The following is a 19,114-nucleotide window of genomic DNA, read 5'->3' on the forward strand; positions in this document are numbered from 1 at the left end:
CTATGTGGTGATGGTGGGGGTGGTGACTCGAGAATAATGGAAATGATTTGGGTGGGGTTACCACGGTGGAAATGGATTTTCTCATGTTTAAATATTTGATCAGGACCATTTTTTGCCAGGTGGATTGTTCATCAGTTTGGTTAGTCAAAGTGGCTACGGCTCACTAAAATTAAATCAATCATACATCTTGTCATAAAAAGCAAAATCTGTGACAATATTCGGGTGTTCATCCATCACATGCATGCATATTTCAAAACTGTGTCGTACTTCATTAACCTAGCGTGCAAACTAACATCAAGCCCAACAAGAATCGTCCTCGTCGTCAACGACAACATGGCTACAGCCACCTCAACTATTATGTCAGTCTCACATACCTTGTCACACACACACAAACACATCCTTGCACTTCCAATCATATATACTCTAGCTCACATTGAACGATATATCAATTATGGGAAAGGGTTTAGCAACTATTACAAACAAGGGTCACGTATTATTTGCTTGCTTTTGTACTTATGCCTTGAAATATTTTTTTACGACCGTTCTTGAGTAGAAAGTAATGCTATATAAGCACCTTGAATGTATCAACTACAGTATACGTAGTATATTTTGAATCACAGTCGTACGGAGAATCTATTACAGCATACCAACAGAGTAGATGCATGCTCTGGAATACTTATATGAATACGCAATGCCAATGGTTCCACTTCGGTTTGCCAAGCTCGGTTTACCATACATCACCTGAAAGAAGCTCTTGTTTAGTGTCAGTAGGAACTTAAAAATACATACGCATTTTTACCACTGCTTTAGGAAACCATCGTTCAATTTAAATGTGCCAATTTTAGACGCTACCGTGGTATCATAGTCTAATCGGGCAATGAAGCACTCATCAAAACCACTGGCAAAAAACAAGTTAGCACTGCTTTGTGGACAGCACGAACCTCCCGACTTTGGTGGCTTGCCCTATGAGGATTTATCTTTATCAGTGGCCAGGATACGGGATCAACAAATAGATATTGCCATGGTATCATCGTCATCATCATCATTATCATCAAACCTTGGTGTTGTTGGTAAACAGGTGCAAGGAAATCAATGCAAGACACTGGCATTTCGTCAACCTCGCGCACTTTTTTGTAAGATGTCATCCCAATTCTCGGAACTACAGAGCTCTACTACGAGTATGTACGGATGAAGCCGGCTCAGGCCTAAAAAGAAGAGAAACAACAACAACAACGACGACGACAGCATCAAAAACAGTATGTCTCTCCCTCCCATCATTATCAATGCAAACCCTGGCTTGTGCATAGTATAAAGTTGTAATAATATTAAGGCTGAGGTGACAGGTGGTCGAGTCAAGAGGATCAGCACTTGACTCATGAAGGATGATCCGGTGTACAATTTAGCCCTCATTTCAGGATGTCAAGAAAAGTGGTGAAATATGCGGACCCCGCCCATCAAATTGACAATAGAGGCTCTGGGATAATTGATCTACCTACTGCGTTCAAGGATTGTACCCGTGCTGACTTTGATCTCTTCAAGTGTGGAGAGATGACCTTAAGATTGGAAAATAAAAAGAACGCTGAAAGATTCAGGGGGGCAACAGGCTATAGAAAATAGCGATTTATTTTTTATGATCTATTCAAGATTTTAGAAAAAGTGTCCTCATGGTTCAGTTTCATTGCCAGTGTAAAAATTATCATTAGATTATCGGATTTAAAACCAACGGAAACAAGGGAATTTACATTTCGATTGACAAAACTACCTGCAGCATCAGAGAAAGAGCGAGATAACGAAGTAGAAGGGACTTGAAATCGATCATTAGTCAATATTCATTATTTGGTTGATTTGTAATAAAAAATAATGATCATAGTTGCAGGGATAAATAAATGACACTTGTACCAATGAAATTTATTGATTTTATTTTATTAAATTATTGAAACAGATCATTAGGATCAGTATTTTCAATTCTTACAAATGTCATTTATCTATACCCTCCAACTGTGATGATTTTTTTTACGAATTTACGAAAGAAAGAAAATCGAGTGACCGTCGGTTTCAAATCCCTTCTTATAATTCCAGTTGTTTGGGGCTCAAAGCCTTCAAAAAGTTGGAGAAGATCTGAATGATGCACACTGGGTTGATATCGGCTGGGCATCAGCGTTATACATGTCTTGGAAGTCCATGAAGGTCAAACCCATCTGATTTACTCTTGACGCCAAGACAAAAGCTTTAACGGGCCCTGAAATTCCCCTAGAAGCCATTGCTACTGTATCTTTTTATCTTAGCGAGACATTAGGTTTTCCCTAAACACTGTTCCAGTATCAAGATTCAAGACATAGCCAGCCTTTAACAGGTTGGCAACAAGGTCATCCATCGGTGACTGACGTTTTCCGGAACAACAAGACCTGAAGGCTTTAAATTGAGTTATGTTTACTACTAGGCGTCATACCCAACAAAGTTTTTTTTTCTTTATTGCGAGTTTCAATCTCATTGGATTATTATTTGACAGAGTTTTTTTCAATATATTTTTGTATGTCCCATTTTGGGTTCGAGGTCCGCCGTTTGAGGCCGTTTTATCATTTCACAATTTTGCTTTTGATTCTGTTAAAAAAAATCAATAATACGAAAGTGATATGCCTTTTTTGCCTTTTCTTTACATTTTTTGTCCTTTCTGTTGTATGTTCATTCGTTTTTGCCAACTCAAAATGCATTTTTTGAGCAACCCTCTTAATGACATGCAGTTCTGACAGTCATGACAGTCATCAATACCATGCGTTCTTCATTGCAATTCAAAATGAATGAGAAAAGACATTAATCTATTCAAACCATGACACTCTTTAGCATGAGGTTAGATCATCAATTCCGAGTTTGAACGAGTTGCCAGGCGATTATTTTTTGTAAAAACTATTCGACCTGATTGTATAGATAGTTTAGCCCTCACGTAACCAAATGCCTCAATGAAGACGAAAAAAATATTTCCCAACCTTGCTGCCAATTTGTTAACTAACTTGAGTGCTCTGAAGGAACAAATCCTTATGCCAAAATCTGGAATATTTTCTTTCTCTCGATTTTTCAAATTCCATCAACTGTTTATTGAGTCACATCCCATCACATGAGCGTATCTTCAGAATTTAGAGGTCTTTAGAGAAGGATAGAATTTAATCTCGATTTGAAATAAAATATCGACGTAACGTTTGACCAGTGATCCACCGCAACCTTGCTTTTCCAATATTAATTGAAGAACCATAAAAAGCTTGGAAAACAACCACAGTAAATGTGCTTGAAATAAAGTTACATAACTGTAGAGTCTTTTTCATCGGATAAATGATGTAAGATATATCATATAGGGCAGGATGTTTTACACACATTCTGGTTTTGTAACCTAAGAGGAAAGAGGAAGCTTTGCATTTACGAATTGACTATTCAGCGACAGTAATTTTGGGGGACCCTATCAAACTTTCAAGAGAATTAACCGCAAGAATAACGACCACGCTTTATGACCGCAGTCTTAATGCATTGCGATGTGCAGAATGTCCCGAAATAACAAATGCCTAATGCTCCCCAGGCCCACAATAGCTTGGTCTTAACTTGGCCTTAACCAATTCAGTACATTTGGAAACCAACTAGATAATCAAGAACTGGTAAGTACTGGTTAGATTTTGTATTTTTGTATGGGTATCTGTCCAAGATATAAAATATAATTGTCATCATATCGCAAAATTTTATGATGGGGGTACACCTACACATGAGTTCTACTATAATTCAACCATGCCGGAGAAAATGTGACACCACGTTGTGGATTTGTCGAGTTGTCGATTTGTTGACAAACGTTATTGCTTGGGGGATCGCCGCAAAGAGCCATAATAATGAAGCATGTGCTTTTCATGAGGCTCCTTCTGGAAAATGCATTTTGACGTACAACATGAACGCAGATAATACGCATTGACAGGCCGTTGGTTTAAATTAGGGACAGCCGAATGGTTGATCATGTTTGTCCAACAATTTGAAATCGATCATAGGCGTGTTGAATCACTTTGCTTGATTTCATGGGCGTCGTTTCCATTCGACTTTAAACTTGCAAGTAATGACTAGCCGTGTACTTGTACACAATTCGCTTTCTCTGATTAGAGATCCCGGGAACCCACGGGACCCTAAAACCAATTAGTGAATCAACGCTATGTAGTAGGTATGCGGTATACGGTATACAGTATAAGCGTCCCTCTGACGAGCCATTACCCGTGAGGAGGAACCACTTGTCTAGGGGCCTTTCGGGTGATGATGGGACTGTCATTGGGCCTGAGCAAGCTTGTCCAGGCTAGCCGACGGCAACGACTTGTAGATATCCTGGGCTTGGACTAAGCGTATATATAGCAGGTAGATTATTTAGCAGTAAGTAAGCCTGTCCGGGCCTTTGTATGCTCACATTCTAAAGCGGAACTGCATGATTGTGCTTCGCTTTCCCAAAGACAGAACCACTAAAACGAAAGGAACCCATCGGCTCAAGCACTCTCGACACCAAGGGTGAGTGAGCATTTTGGTTGCTTGATAGCTAGAACACACGATCGAACTCTCCCTAACGGATTGGTGAGTTATTCATTTGCTCCTACTTCAACAACCAGTCTGTTCATTTTGCGGATCGGCACCTGGAATCACGGACATCTGGGGTGAAATTGCGTGCATCAACCTGTCCATGCCAATTCCAAAGCTCAATCAAGACCGACCATTGAGTGCGACTCTAAGGACAGGAAAATGCCTATTCATGGGGCCGCCATGAGCTTGATGCTCAAGAAAGGGAACAATCGGCGTCGGGAAGAAGAATTGTGGAAGGCTTTCACCGATGCCGACACCAATAAAGATGGCTATCTGTCGATGGAAGAGTATGTGGGAGTGTTTCAAAACCACGGCATTGCCATAACACATGAAGAGGTAAGAGCTAAATCATGATTCGCTTCATCAACGAACCGTAACTGTGTTGAGTCTGCAACGGATCAGAGTCAAGTCAGTTTTAGGTTACGTTAATCTCATAGTGGTATAATTCTTGGGGTGAGTCATGTAGATCTTCGATTGAAAACCACTGGGCTTGGAACCAAACCTCTAGCTTGGAAAATTTGTTCAACTAAAGGTTGCCACTAATAAAAAAATCACGACATTGAAGTTTTAAGGTTTTTACTTGCTCGAAAGGAACAGAACTTCTACAGTATGTCACAAATCATTCCCAACTGGCAATATTTGCCATCTAGTGTGCATGTATGCACAGACACCGTGCAGGGTAATAAACTCACCTCGCTAAAGAGCTTTTACGATTCACAAGCCAAAAAGGAGTAACTAGGAAGAATGCATAAAGAGCATATATGTCCTAAAAGTTCAAACAAAGGTGAAACAAAGTGTGCAAAATACATGGTTTATATTTATTATAAGAAGTGTTGGCTAGATATGTAACAATACATGAGGCCACATCTTCAGATTGCCCTCATACTCGGAGAGTAAACATTTTCGTAAGATAATACTTCCATTGATAAAACAATGAAATACATGTGGCGTTAAAACAAGCGCAGTTGATGAAATTAGATGCAAGTATTCAGTCCAAAACAAGAATGAAACTTGGAAAAATAACTGCATGCGTTGAAAAGGTAAAATAGTGTATGGCTTGACAAACAATATTTTAAAGTTTCTTTGGACTTATGCCTATCTTCATTAAATATAATACAAGGGCAACAATTGTTAACGAAGTAACATGCATACATATTCCCCAAGAATGTTAAAGGGCAAGAGAATAAGCGAAAGAGGATTCCGAGCGAGAAGAGCGGAGTTGTTCAACTGATGAGCATGTATCTGCTTTTGCTATCTCCGATAGCGTGCAATGATAAATGTAATGAGTGATCATTGGGAGTGGTCTCGTTGAAACAATATCAAATAGTTTGATAGTCAAATTGCATATGAAAACTAGGAGTGAAAATGCACTATTTCGTTGAAAACCGGCAAATCCGGAACACCACGTTGTTAAAGAGCAAAAATAGCCACCACCTTTGGCCTCCTCAGCCTTTTTAACACTCAGCTTATGGATGGAGAGGTTCCATCTCAAACATTTATATGGAAAACATATAAGCACAATTCTTAACTGGCTTTTTCAAACATTATGTAACTCGCGTTTATTCAAGTTGAATAGACTAGATTATCTTTGGGTGGACAATAGCAAAAAAATCAATTATCTTGAGTTTTTTTATGAAACTGACAATCACGCGATATCCAATACTAATTTATGAGATAAGGTGTCATCGCATCATTTTGCCAATTAAGCAATCATTTATATCAAAGTGCCACTAATTCATAGAATTGTGTTTTTGGCTCCAGGTGCTTCTCTTCTTCAACAGCAAGGACAGAGATCGGGACGGACGAATATCGTACGAAGAATTCTGTGATAGAGAAACTGTGAACGAGCGTGCCTTTAAAGCCATGGACATCAATAGCGACGGGTTTGTCACGAAGTCCGAAATGCTCAAAGCCTCTAACAGATCCACAAGAAGGTAAGTTCCAGAAAAGGCACTTTTTCTTTCTATTTGTCTTTTTGTAATGATAAGTACAAGCACAACAATAGGCGTATATGCCTATTTCGATTCCAAGAGACCGTGTTATGCTGTTTTCAAGACCTTTGATCATGGAGTATCATTTCTTACGTAAAAAACTTGGAAGTTGTATTGGAGAGAGTGATGCAGATTTCAAAGCAAAGGAAATATTATTTAAAAAATTCATTTGAATTGCTGGTATTGAATGATTTGTAATGTGAGTGTTTCATATTGTCAAGGAGTGGGAGCTTTTTGTCAAGAACAATCTAAAAAGACTAACCAATAAGTGCCAGGTAACTAGAGCCCAAATTATTGGTACAACGTGCATTTGATTGTGGAGAACGTTTAATACCACTACGAATCAACTCTCACTCAAGAATATGGACTGGCGAAATAACCACGTTCTGTTAAATCTGTTAAAGGTTAAGTGCCAATGATGTTGAAGCCTGCTTTAAGGAGTTCGACAAGGACAAAGATGAGAAACTGAGTTACGAAGAGTTCTGCGACATGATGAACACGAGACGGCACACACTCGAGTTGCTCCTTGAACATCATCGCTCACATGACGAGGAAACTGAGACTGCCACAACAACTCTTTGTGAAGACGATGCTTGTTCCACTACCACTCAAGAAACCAACGTGGATTAGCAGTTCCAATCATTTGTTCAGAAACGTAAAACGAATTGAGGAAAGATAAGCAATGATTGGCAAAACCTGTTTCGGGGCCAATCAAAAGAATGGCGCAAAATTTCCAATTTTTCGTTCGGATTCTAAGATTAAGATTGCCGCTGAATGAGTTTTGATGCAATGCTCTCTTCAATCCCTCCCTTTAACTTGGTCTTTATCGAGAGTTATTTAGCAAATAGCTAATATTTGAAAGATTTTTCCACGGATCTGACCCATATTTATATGCCTTGATACCCATGGTACATTGATACAAAACACATCAAGTTAACCTTCATCTGCCCAAGTAACAGCTTAGTCATAGATCAAGAAAATTCTTGCGCTACGACGGCCTCTTGGGAATTTTCTTCTGTCGTTCTTTAACGACGAGAGACGAATGACACTCCTCGATTTATGGGTGACTTTGAACCTATTACATTAATAGTTGGTGGGTACCTCGCCATGTTGGGGTGAATTTCTTTGATCGTCCGTTAGGAAATTTGTGCATTAAATTTATTCCAAATAGATTGATCGAAACTTTTAAAAGAATATTTACTATTTTCTGAGAAACCTTAACTAGAGACCACCCTTTCGAATGGCTTTGATGATAGACCAAACATACATTGCTAATTTTCCATTTCAATACCTTTGTCAATCCATCACTTAAGCAAATTTTGGTAGTCCTGTATTCACCTCAAACGTGCCTCCATGGCTTTCATCTTTTTGCGATCTTTATGAGTCTAAATAGCATTCAATGTTTCTCATTTTTCTCCGAATCATGAGATCTCTGAACCTCAGTATTCATCTCAAATGTATAAATCAACACTGTGATCTTTTCCCTTCAAATGATTCTTTAAGAGAACAACCTACTCCAAATCATTCGCTCTATTCTCTCAAGCTGTAGGCAACCTATCCCTTCATGTATTTTGCCTTCCACGGATCACAGTTAAGCTAAAGGAAATCTCATTCGACTTTTTTATTGTTTTGGATGTGTGCTACTATTTGCTTGTGTTCAAGTTTAACAATTCTCCGTCTTCAGCCTCACAAGATTTGAAAATATATTGTATGTAGTTCTCTCTAAAAAATATTTCAAACGAGGTATTTTTGACTACCTCATTATCATTTTTAGTTCATAAGTTGTAGGGTATTTTCCTGATCGCCCTAACTTTCAGCTAAAGATCGTCAGACCCATCGAATTGAAATAAGTAGTGAGAACAGTAGGGACCTACTCTTCTTTTCATTGGACAACGAACTTCTAGAAATTAGAATCTTCAGAAGTCCGTGGACAAAGTCAAGTACTTGAAAGAGTAATGAACGACCTTTGTCTCGTCGAGGTCGGGACAAACGAACGCAGAAACAAGAGAATACGCTCTAAGTTGTCAGACTTTATCATGGTATCATTCAGTGAAAAACATATCGGTTAAGCATTGTGAAACTATGAATGTCAAATCCTGCAAGAATAATAATTTGAACACTGATATCTAGGGCCGGCCAAAACTTGCATCCTTGCAAGTTCTGCAAATTTTGCAAAACGTTGCACATCCAAGAATTTTCTGCATTTTTTGCATCTGCAAACTTTGCAATTTTATCAGCAATATTTGCCATTTTTAGGCATTTCATAATCCAGTTTCTTCCATTTTAGCACAAAATTATCAATATTTCTGCAATTCATGAACATTTTATTCATTTGCTTCAATTTTGGGGAAACTTTAATAACTTTTTTTAGAAAAATATTTTTGACAAAGAACATAGGATGCAGATTGCCATGAGCCTGCATATATTACATATTCCATCCATTCATTTTGAATGGGTGTAACTCTTTCGTCATTGCATTTGTTGGAGATACACTATGCTGAAGGTTGGGACGCAGCTCCGTTTGTATTTTCATGGATGCATGAGTAAATGTGCAAGATATGGAGGATTAAATTTGAACAAATTGTCCTGATATAATTTCAAGAAACTTGAAAGCAGTATAATCTTATATTTAACATGTAATAGAGATTAATCTTAATCACAAAACCGTTGTGTAATCTTTTCACTCTGGCATTATTAAAATGCTACCTCTGAACTCAGATTCATTCTTATCATGCAATATTATAAACATAGGTACAGGATGTTTGTCTGGCCAATCACTTTAAGAGGCGACAATGCAAGAATCTTCCCTCCAGGTATAACCTTTGATTGAAAAGTCTTTGCCCCCTAGAAGGAGCATGTCAATTTGTCATTCATACACTATTGCACACTTACAAATGTAAAGTTAGGATTGGTAACTTCAATGATGAACGTTAGTTTCAGTATAATTACAAAGTAGTTTCGGATTGTGACAAAGACTGGTGCCAAAGTTCTAATTCTAAGTGACATAGAAATGGAGGACCATTTCATCTTCAACAGAAATTTTCTTGTTTAAAACTGTGATACATGACACCACCAAAAGCACTGAGCCATAAACGAAAGGTATTTTTCAACAATATTAGGAGAAAATAAACTGATCTGGCATCCCATTACTCCAATGATATCCAATAGGCGATTTGAGAGTTTGCAGCCAGTGCTTTGGACGAGGTCACCTCTTTCAATCAGAGTAAGAAAAGATCAAGAAAGTCATGATTTTTAGCAAGCACCAGAACCCACAGCTCTCAAAGGCTTCAATTTTCATTCAATTTAGCTAAATTGTGGAAAAAGTACAATTTCCTTTCTTATCACATATCAAAAATTGGTTGAGCAATTCGTTGAGAGTTGAAGTGTCATGGGGGGGCAGAAACTTTACATTCACGTTCTATTGTTTCATTGTCATTGAAATTTTTCATTGCTTTATGTGCAAGGCAAAAATAGCTTGCTGGGGTACCGTATCGGTAGAGCAACCGCTTTCCAATTTGCGAATCCTGGTTCCGTCCCGGGGAATACTAGGAAAAGTATTTGACGGATTTAATTAAGGATGAAATTACCTATCAGTGGTTCAGGAAAATAATCTGTAATTTTCACTCCGTTCAGAGCTGATATTAATCAGGAAGCAATTATTAAGCCAACAAAGAGTTCCATATATTGGTTTGATCTTGTAGAGGCGTTGAAATACTGACTCTGCATAGAATGGTTTTTCAGCCAATGAACTTGAATGTTTTGTTCATTTCGGACATTTTTCCACTAGATAAACTAGATTTGTCAGGAGAGCTTTGTAATTTCACGCAAGTTGGATTTACTTGTCTCTAAACCTCTCTGTGCACTGGCGAAGCCCTTTTTTTCTCCTCTGCCTTCTCTCCTTGCGGACCAGGAAACGCACGAGAATACGCTGTAAGATACCTGATTTGAACAAGGTATTTTTCGTTGAATAACTAAGTGTCGATACATTCTAACACCATAAATGGATAACTAATACTTCTGAGAGATCTTTCAAATCCTAAAAGAGTATAATCATAAACAATTTCTACCTCCAAATTGAAACAAACAAGGAGCTATATATTCTATATTTGTGGCATACCAGCGACTTTTTGTGGTCATCTTCTTCCATAAAATTGCCCTAAAAAACCAAGTATAAGTCTAAACAAAGTGATGTTTTTAAAGTTAATCATCAAGAAATTGTGAAACTCCCAGATGAGTTGTTGGGTTATTCATTATATCATAACACTTTGTCCTCACAGCCCTCAAGCAGAGGGCGCTTCCTCTGCTTAATGAAAAGGACTATCGATGATGGCAAAAAATCACTATGAAATTATTTCTCATGATCTAAACTAGATTAATCACTTGATTAATGAACACTTTAGGTAGATTTTATGTCTTTTTCGAAAAAGACAAAACTAAAAAAAGAAACAGGAAAATGAACTCTTTTTAGAATTTTCGAAAAACTGACAAAATGGGTCAAAGTAGGTGAAACAGTGTATATTTCTAGGTTTTTTCACAACGCACTAGGCTTGAGCACTGAAATACCCTTTCAGCAAACCTTAGTTATATAGCACTTGGTTGAGATAAAATATTGTTCATTTATTCATGTATGTAAGATGGTGGAAAATTCAAAATATACAACAATTTTTCGTGTTTTGGAGTTTTCGAATAACATTTTTTCATAAAAATGTCTAGCTGAAGTCTCCTTTTTCCTAAAAATCCTTGAAATGTAATCATTTTCATTTCCAAATCTCATGTCTAGTTTCTGGTTAAAACTAGATATTAAGATAGTGACTTAGTTTTCGGTCGCCTTCCTTGTATGATGACAACAAGATGAAAGGGGAATAAAGAGCTCCAGCTTGATTGTCAATGCCCAACGGTCGACCTCGCCTGAATCATTAAGGTTTGCTTGCCATAAACAGGTGACAGGACAATTAAACCCGTTGGGCATCTTGAACATTTCAGCACTCTGGCGCAATTAGTACAGCATTTTGACGACGTAATTGAGAGACTTCAGCATTAATATGATTGTGTAGACGTTAAATACCTGGACTTCGCTAAAGCGTTTGACAAAGTAGACCATGCTTTACTGCTCAATTATTTTACTGACATATTAGTGGGTATTAGTGGGAACCCTCTGGTGGGAATGTTCAAGTGTGGATCAGAGAATTTCCGACGGGTCGCACCCAAAACGTCGAAGTTGACGGAGTACTGGGACACACGCAAAATGTAGCTTCCTGTGTGCCCCAGGGATCAATTCTTGGGCCTTTAATATTTATCATTTTTATTTCACCCTTACAAAAGTTACCCCTTTAATCATCAATCTCGTCATATGCAGATGACACAAAGTTAGATTTTGGTAGATATTCATGTTGCAATCAAGACATACAAAATGATTTCGATCGGGTCATGGACGACGATACACTGGACCATAGACCACTGAAAATTATGGACGTATCTCGATGACCAAGACTAGTCATCAGGACTGGACCATTAGTCTTGTCATGTAGCAGGTTCGCCCTGTGTATAACTTTCTGAAGCTCAAGAAAACGCAATTTTCAACATATGCCTGGCAGCCCTGATATCTTGACTAGCAAATCGGACCAAAGTTTCTAAAGACAGCCTGAAGGTAATAAGGTAATTGCGGCGGAATTGGCTTTTTGTTACGACTAGTCTTGGTCGATGTACATCCATAATTTTCAGTGGTTTATGACTGGACATATTTGACGCCGCCAAATGTACCCCAATAGTAGAACGGAAAATTTAGAAACTATTGAACTGAACCTCCCGACCAGAAATTGGAAAACTCATAGTCACGCTGTCCAAGCCACGCAGATTCACTAGCCATAGATATTCAAAATTATAGGGACGAAAATGACAAGTTTCACGCTGTAGCTCAAGTAGGTTGTATATAGAATAATTCTCGTCTCCACGTTTAGTCTAGGGTTCAAATTTTCAGTTGTCCAAGTTGAGGGTAAACTAAATGGGTAATACAACATGGACGAACAAAGAAATTTGACTTGCGTGAATAAAAATTACGTGTGAGAGGAATTCGTGCAAACTTCCACACATTTGATGTCAGTGGTTGCCAGAAACATCCAAGCACTCCTTGACAGTGAATGAAAGGTGTTTTAACAACTACTGAGCGAAAAGAGCCAACTATTGGACGATCCTCGAATTCCAATGGCAATAATCTTAAATTATATACAGTTCGATAAGAGAAAACTGGAGCGCAATGGCAGCAAGTGATGAGCAGTAGCCTATTACAAAGGATAGAGGGCTAAAACTGATCCAAGGTGAGGCCTAAATCATCGTTTTTGCCCCGTATCTTAATGAGATCGAAGCCTACCGAGGTATCCGACGACAATTGGAAAGACTTCTAGTTAAATTGAGACCTCCATGATCGGGTCTATGAATGGGTACACGGACAAAATATGAAACTGAATGGGGGGAAATCTAAGGCCATGTCTTTCGATCCCAAAAATATAGGCATGGCATCATATCTAGATGACCGTCATAACCTGATAGAGGTAGTCGACTCTATTAAAAATCTAGGGATGATCATTGAAAACCAAGGAAAATTTGCTAAACATAAAAAGACCAAAGTGTGTAAGGCATTTCAAACATGCCAATGGATATACAGAACTTTCAAATCCAGGGATACATTTATGCTGAAGACCCTTTACAAATGTATAGTTCAGCCGCACCTGGAGCATGCTTCCCCCCATCTGGGCCCCAACGACCGCAGCAGGGCTAAATAAGGTTGAAAAAGTGCAACGGAGCTTTACAAGAAACATTGCTGGTATAGACGACCTAAGTTATTGGGAAAGACTCCAGTCTCTTGAATTATATAGCATTCAACAAAGATATGAGCAATACCTTATTCTTTACATGATCAATTGTCTCCATGGTCTTTGCCCCAATCCAGGCATTGAACACTCCCAGAGTGCGATTCGACATAGGCAAGTTCGTTGGATAGTAAGCTCTTAAAGAGTCTAAAGGCTGCTTTTGTTTCAAATAGAGCCCCTACACTGTACAACCTTTTGCCCATACCTCTCGGACAATTCTATGTATTAGATGAACCCTTGCCTAGTTTTAAGCGAGCCTTGGACCGTTTACTGCAAACGATACCTGACCAGCCCTACGTTCAGGGGTGCCTCAAAGTGGCAGGTACTAATTCGTTGGTAGATCAAATCTTTTATAAAACATAACTTGACTTGCTGGGAAATCATTCCGAAGCATCGGTTAAAAAAACTGAAAAAGGAAAGGAAAAAAAGGACCCAGACAACTCAACCCAAGATAACTCGACCCAAGATACTTGGACCCAAGATAACTCGACCCAAGATATTTGGACCCAAGATACCTGGACCCAAAATACCTGGACCCAAAATACCTGGACCCAAGATACCTGGACCCAAGATACCTGGACCCAAAATATCTGGACCCAAAATACCTGGACCCAGGATACCTGGACCCAAGATACCTGGATCCCCCATGACAATTTTACACAAGACATCTGAACCCAAGACAATTTGAGGTCAGGTAACTTGACCAAGACAACTCAACCCAGGACAACTTGGCCTAACAGACAGCTTGACCTAAAACTACCCACCCCACAACTACTTTTCTCATGGAAATCTTGACAGGCAACCTAACCCAGCAGGCAATATTGCCCTCTTCACAGTGCTTATTCAAAATAGTTTTAATTTGTGAAACACAATAAGAGGTTTTTTTTACAAAATTATTGAACTGGCTTTACTTGGTAAAAACACAGCTACTCTTTTATCCCAATATTAATTCATTCTATTCAAGTATGTGACCACTGGAACTGTTTTTATTTTAAATCAATTATTGAAATCCTGTATTATACTTTACTACAAGCAAATTGAGCAATAATTCAACAAAATTTAACTTTGGTTTCCCAAAAGTGAAAACTGAGTTGGCTGTTTGGTCAAGTTGCTTGTTAGGTTGAACTAGGTTAAAGTGTCTGCTGGGTGGCTGAATTGTCTACTTGGTTGAGTTGCTTGCTGAATTGAGTTGTCTTGAATTGATTTTCTTGGGTTGATTTGTCTTGGGTGGAGTTGGAATTGCCATTAACATAGTCCTTCTTGCTTCTTGGCTTGCCCTGAGTGTGATCATTAAAATCTTGCGTTTGTTTATTTTGGAATTGGAAAAGTCCATTACATGTGGTACAGGATCTTTCGGGATTTTTTCTTAATTATATCACCATGGTCACATCACTTTTTTGGCAAATATATTTTGAATTTAATAGCCTTCTGTTTGCTCAAGATTTTGAGGGCTCATAGCTATTTTTCTGGAAAGTCTAAAAAAATCTGAAGTTATTTTTCACATGAAAACAGGTGCAGTGGACACTTCGAATAATTTCCAAAGTGACACAAAAAAGAAGTATTTTTGCATTAAAAATGTAGCCAAATGAGTCCCAATTTTTTTCTATTTTGGCACATTTTTGCATTATTTCTAGCCGTCAGTACAATGATACTGATAGCCTGAAGAAGTAACGAGCTACTGCTTGAAATACGTCCAACACTTTGGTTTAAGGAAATTTGCTCATTATTTACTTTCGTTGACGAATATTTCGGTTTTTATCTTTGGTCATCCTGCGGTCTGGTGCGCTTCCAAAATATTCACTCCTTTCAAGGGCTTAACCGCGCGCCTGCGTTCTGCCCGCATCCCGATGTTAACCAACACGCCCTGCTGGTCTCGATCTACCCTGTCTGAAGCCCGTCAAGCTCCGCTCCCTCCATTCTGGAAACGAGGCGATGGGCCAAGTCGCCGTTATTGAGTGGAGCGCGTGTAAGTTTATGAGCGTGTGTGCATGTGTGGAGCGAGCGTTCAAGAAGCCAGGCAAACGGGGCGGGGACAAGAGACGAACACGGCCGGAGAAATGCGAACGCGGAGACTTGAAAATGTTGCAACGTTGGTGACTGACTGCCTATATATGTTGATGCGTGGATGGATGATATGAGCGAGGAATTTTGTGTAGATCTGCTCGAACTTCACGACTACGACTCCTCCACTGGGGTTGTCGTGGTGGCCCATGTGGCGGATGGATGGTCTCCTCCTCACTGACCGACTGACTTGACTGACTGACTAACAGAGTGAGTGAGTGAGTGCGTCCTCAGTCAGTACGACATTCGCTCTAGACGTTGATGAAAGTGTAGACGGGGAACATCACGAAGTCCTCGTCATTGTCTGGGAGCATTGCAAGTCCGCTGTTCCCTCTACGATCGTTTGGGAGTGAGAATTCACAATTGCAATTGAGCACATTCCCTATTCACACACATGGTACGCTCGAAGTGAATTCGCACTGAAAGGAGCGAGGCCGTCCCTCTTGTCCGTTGGCGAAGGACCTGGTGGCGCTTGTGGTCCACGACGCACCTAACCCTCCTGAGAGTGCCCCTGAGAGTGCCCTCAGCGCCCCCCGCTTGCTCGACTAGGTCGAGCGGTCCCAACTCGTCCCAGCTCCACTTTCGGGGTGGGACTGGAAGAAGGGAAGACAAGAACGAGGACGAGGGAGCCAGAGAGTCAGGCCAGCAAAAAAAATCCCGCGAAAAGCAAGTGGAAGAGACCACGACAGTGATCGGAGTGAGTTCAAAGCATGACAAGGCATGAGTGACGATTGGTATCGGAACTATTGTCATATTGTCATTATTGTTCTTGGGTTCGGTGCTTGGCGTTTGGCAGCCAAGAGATAACCAGGAGACAACACGTTGCCGATTTCATCAGTCGTCCACCCGTGGTGATCATTCATTGTCCTCATTTTGGGTAGTGGGGTCCCGTCGTACTCCCGTATTCCTTGTGCATAACGTTAACGGGTGGGGTTAAGAGCACCCAATGTGGTCTGTGCGTTTGATTATGGTGTCTCTGGGCTTGAACGGTTGTCATCGAATGTCGCGAAAAAGTGCAGTGATGTGTTTAGGGACCACGATACAGGCCGTGGCCCTCGTGTTCTCCGCGAGTGTTTTACTCCAAGTTCAACAAGCTGAAGGTAAGGATCATCATGGATCGATCCATGGGGTGCTGAGGAGCCAACTCATTCACCATGATTCGAGATTCGAGATTCATGAATCCTGAATCAAGAAACTAGGAGTGGTTTGTCCATGTGTATTATAGGTACGCGAGTACATAGGCACTCTGGAGTCGGAGTCAGGTGATTCCAGTGCCAGGAATTGTCACCGAGGCCTGTTTTTAGTCTTCAGAGTCAACAGGCTGGATACTAAACTACCATTCTCTATCTTGGGTAGTGGCGAATCCAGTTTCCATCTGGGTAAGCATTGGTAGGGCAAGATCGTCGAGCCGTCGAGTCGGCGAGTCGACCCCCAACCATTTCAATAAGGCCAGCACAGGCCGGCTGGCTGGATGTGTCCATGTGTGAGTGTGTACGCATGAGACAGCTGTGTTCTGTTACACACATCCCAGTCGTCGGCAATGTTTGCAAAATGTGAGCCCCCAAAATGCATTTGAACATGACTCAGATTGGATGGAGGATATCATAAAGAGCAAAAGAGCGTAAGACCCGCTAGCTGACTGGCTGACTGGAACGATTCGTTTTGGCTGGTGTAAAAGCTTATAGGATGGGCATGAAATATGCCAACTAGGCCATCCCCAGAGAAGCCCCTCTGCCTCATGGCGTCCCTGGCCACCCTTGAAGTCATACGCTGGAGTCTCAATGAGCAGAACTTGTCCTTCGCTAGTGATTCGACTTATAATTGACAAGGGCTTGTTTACTAACATTGAGGGCCTTTGCCTATGGCAATGGTTTTTGAGCATCTTGAAAAACTCAATGATCACTTAGGATATTATCAGGCATCTTGGTCATTATGGGCTCATTCAAAAAGTTGGTGTGGTTGGAGTTTGTGTTATTTTAAAGTGAACACACTTTGACTGGGGGAGCAAAGTCAGGTAAACACCTATGTAGCATTCGTTGGCTGAGTTTGAAAAGTTTCTTGACAAAGCCTGCAATTATATTACACGCAGAGAATACCCTAGTACAGGAGTGTCACACATGCCTTGAAAAGAAGTGTTTATCTTTTTTAATTTGCTCGAAAGTTTAAACACCTGTAGGTTGGAAAGGCAATTGCTCCAAGTAAAAGATATCCAGAGATGGCATCTTTTTGCCCAAGGTCAAATGTTTGTACAAAATTATGCTAAGGTGCCCGGTCTACCCCTCTCTGTAAGAAACCTGAAATATACGTATTGATCATTCATCATCGATATTGGAACTTCCAACGTGCTAAACCTACTCTAATTGCGATGCTGAATTTACTGATACATCTCACACTAATTCTACTCCCTTATTCCTGCGTCCATACATCATTGCCTAATAAATGACGACCTTCGTTAGTCTTGAAAGACGAATCGAGATATTGGAAAAAGCCTGCCTAGCTTGCCAATTTTTTGTCTCAATATGTAAGGGAAAGGCTAAATGGGAAAAGATCCTTCATGAAGTGTCAGGAGTGTTGTTGAATTAATTTTACAACAGTTTTTGACTGGCACTAATGGCAAATGATTTAATTCAATAAAATTGAACTTACCTTGCGATTACGAATCGATATTTTACAAAACAGATTTTGTTCCTTGCATGTACTTTTTATGACACCTAAACATCCCTTTCCCTCAACTCTAAATGGAAATAAAATTCAAAACCAGGTACGTGGAGAAATTCAATATTTGTATTTACTGGTTATGTGGACAAAAAAACAAATCGAAGGAAGCAAAAGCAGATTTTGAATCTTTCGGCCTCCCAATTGCAAATTGGACAATTTTGATTTGCTTGATTTAACTTTTTAGGTCAATAAACTGAAGTGGCAGCATACGCCAGTCTAAAAAAGTATTGATCATCCATTTTGCGACAACTGTAACTAAAGAATGCAGATTTGAAAAGAATTGCCAATTTCGAAATTCATCTTTAATTCACTTCGTCAACATACAACAACTGACTACCCTTGACGCTCTACAAATTTAGTTTGACCTTGGTAGCCGTAAGGTGGCCGTGGCTTTTAGTGTTTGAGAGAGCAGTTTCACCAATGCCGCCCTATATTGAGCTGATCCATCAATTTTTGACAGATCTTCACTGATATGCCATTCGGAATGGGTGGTAGAGTGAGAGAAGTAGGCGGAAAAGGAGAGAGAAGAAGGGAGGGAGGGTTGAATGATGAAATTTAATGGAGACTGAAGGCACATCATCAAACTCGCAGCACTCTCTCGATCATTCTTTTGCCTCACTCACTTGTGCAGTATGTACTGAAGCTGAAAACAACATCTGTGTTGGCTTGTACTCTTATGTAGCAGTAGGTGAGCTGGTTTTCTGGCAGAAAAAGAAAACACCCAGGAATGTGGCATGTGCTCGTATCTCCTCTTCGCTACAGAAGCATATTGAAGGCCAGAATTTGAGACTAAATAAAAACTGAGAAAACTGCTTTAAGTCTCACTTCAACAGTAGGAATGACAACTGACTTTATTCAGGACTCTTGGAATGCCTTCGGATTATGTTA

The 19,114-nt window shown here is 39.9% G+C and overlaps 2 protein-coding genes across 3 annotated transcripts in view; both read left to right on the forward strand.

Annotated features, from left to right (window-relative positions):
* The first annotated feature begins 4,330 nt into the window (after positions 1-4,330).
* Positions 4,331-8,306, forward strand: LOC131890907 (calmodulin-4-like). Its single transcript, XM_059240356.1, has 3 exons — positions 4,331-4,926; positions 6,352-6,524; positions 6,986-8,306. Exons 1-3 carry the CDS (start codon positions 4,750-4,752, stop codon positions 7,209-7,211), a joined length of 576 nt encoding a protein of 191 aa, XP_059096339.1. The 5' UTR covers positions 4,331-4,749; the 3' UTR covers positions 7,212-8,306.
* Positions 8,307-15,472: 7,166 nt separating this feature from the next.
* LOC131890906 (uncharacterized) overlaps positions 15,473-19,114 on the forward strand; it is a 24,431-nt gene continuing 20,789 nt past the window's right edge. The window contains exon 1 of one of the 2 annotated variants that reach the window (XM_059240355.1): positions 15,473-16,608. In XM_059240355.1, the coding sequence (XP_059096338.1) occupies positions 16,455-16,608 (154 nt within the window). In that variant the 5' untranslated portion in view covers positions 15,473-16,454. The remainder of the gene's footprint in view (positions 16,609-19,114) is intronic. The other variant, XR_009374352.1, reaches the window with a different exon arrangement.

Source organism: Tigriopus californicus, chromosome 11 (genome assembly GCF_007210705.1).
Source record: "Tigriopus californicus strain San Diego chromosome 11, Tcal_SD_v2.1, whole genome shotgun sequence".
Lineage (NCBI taxonomy): Eukaryota > Metazoa > Arthropoda > Copepoda > Harpacticoida > Harpacticidae > Tigriopus > Tigriopus californicus.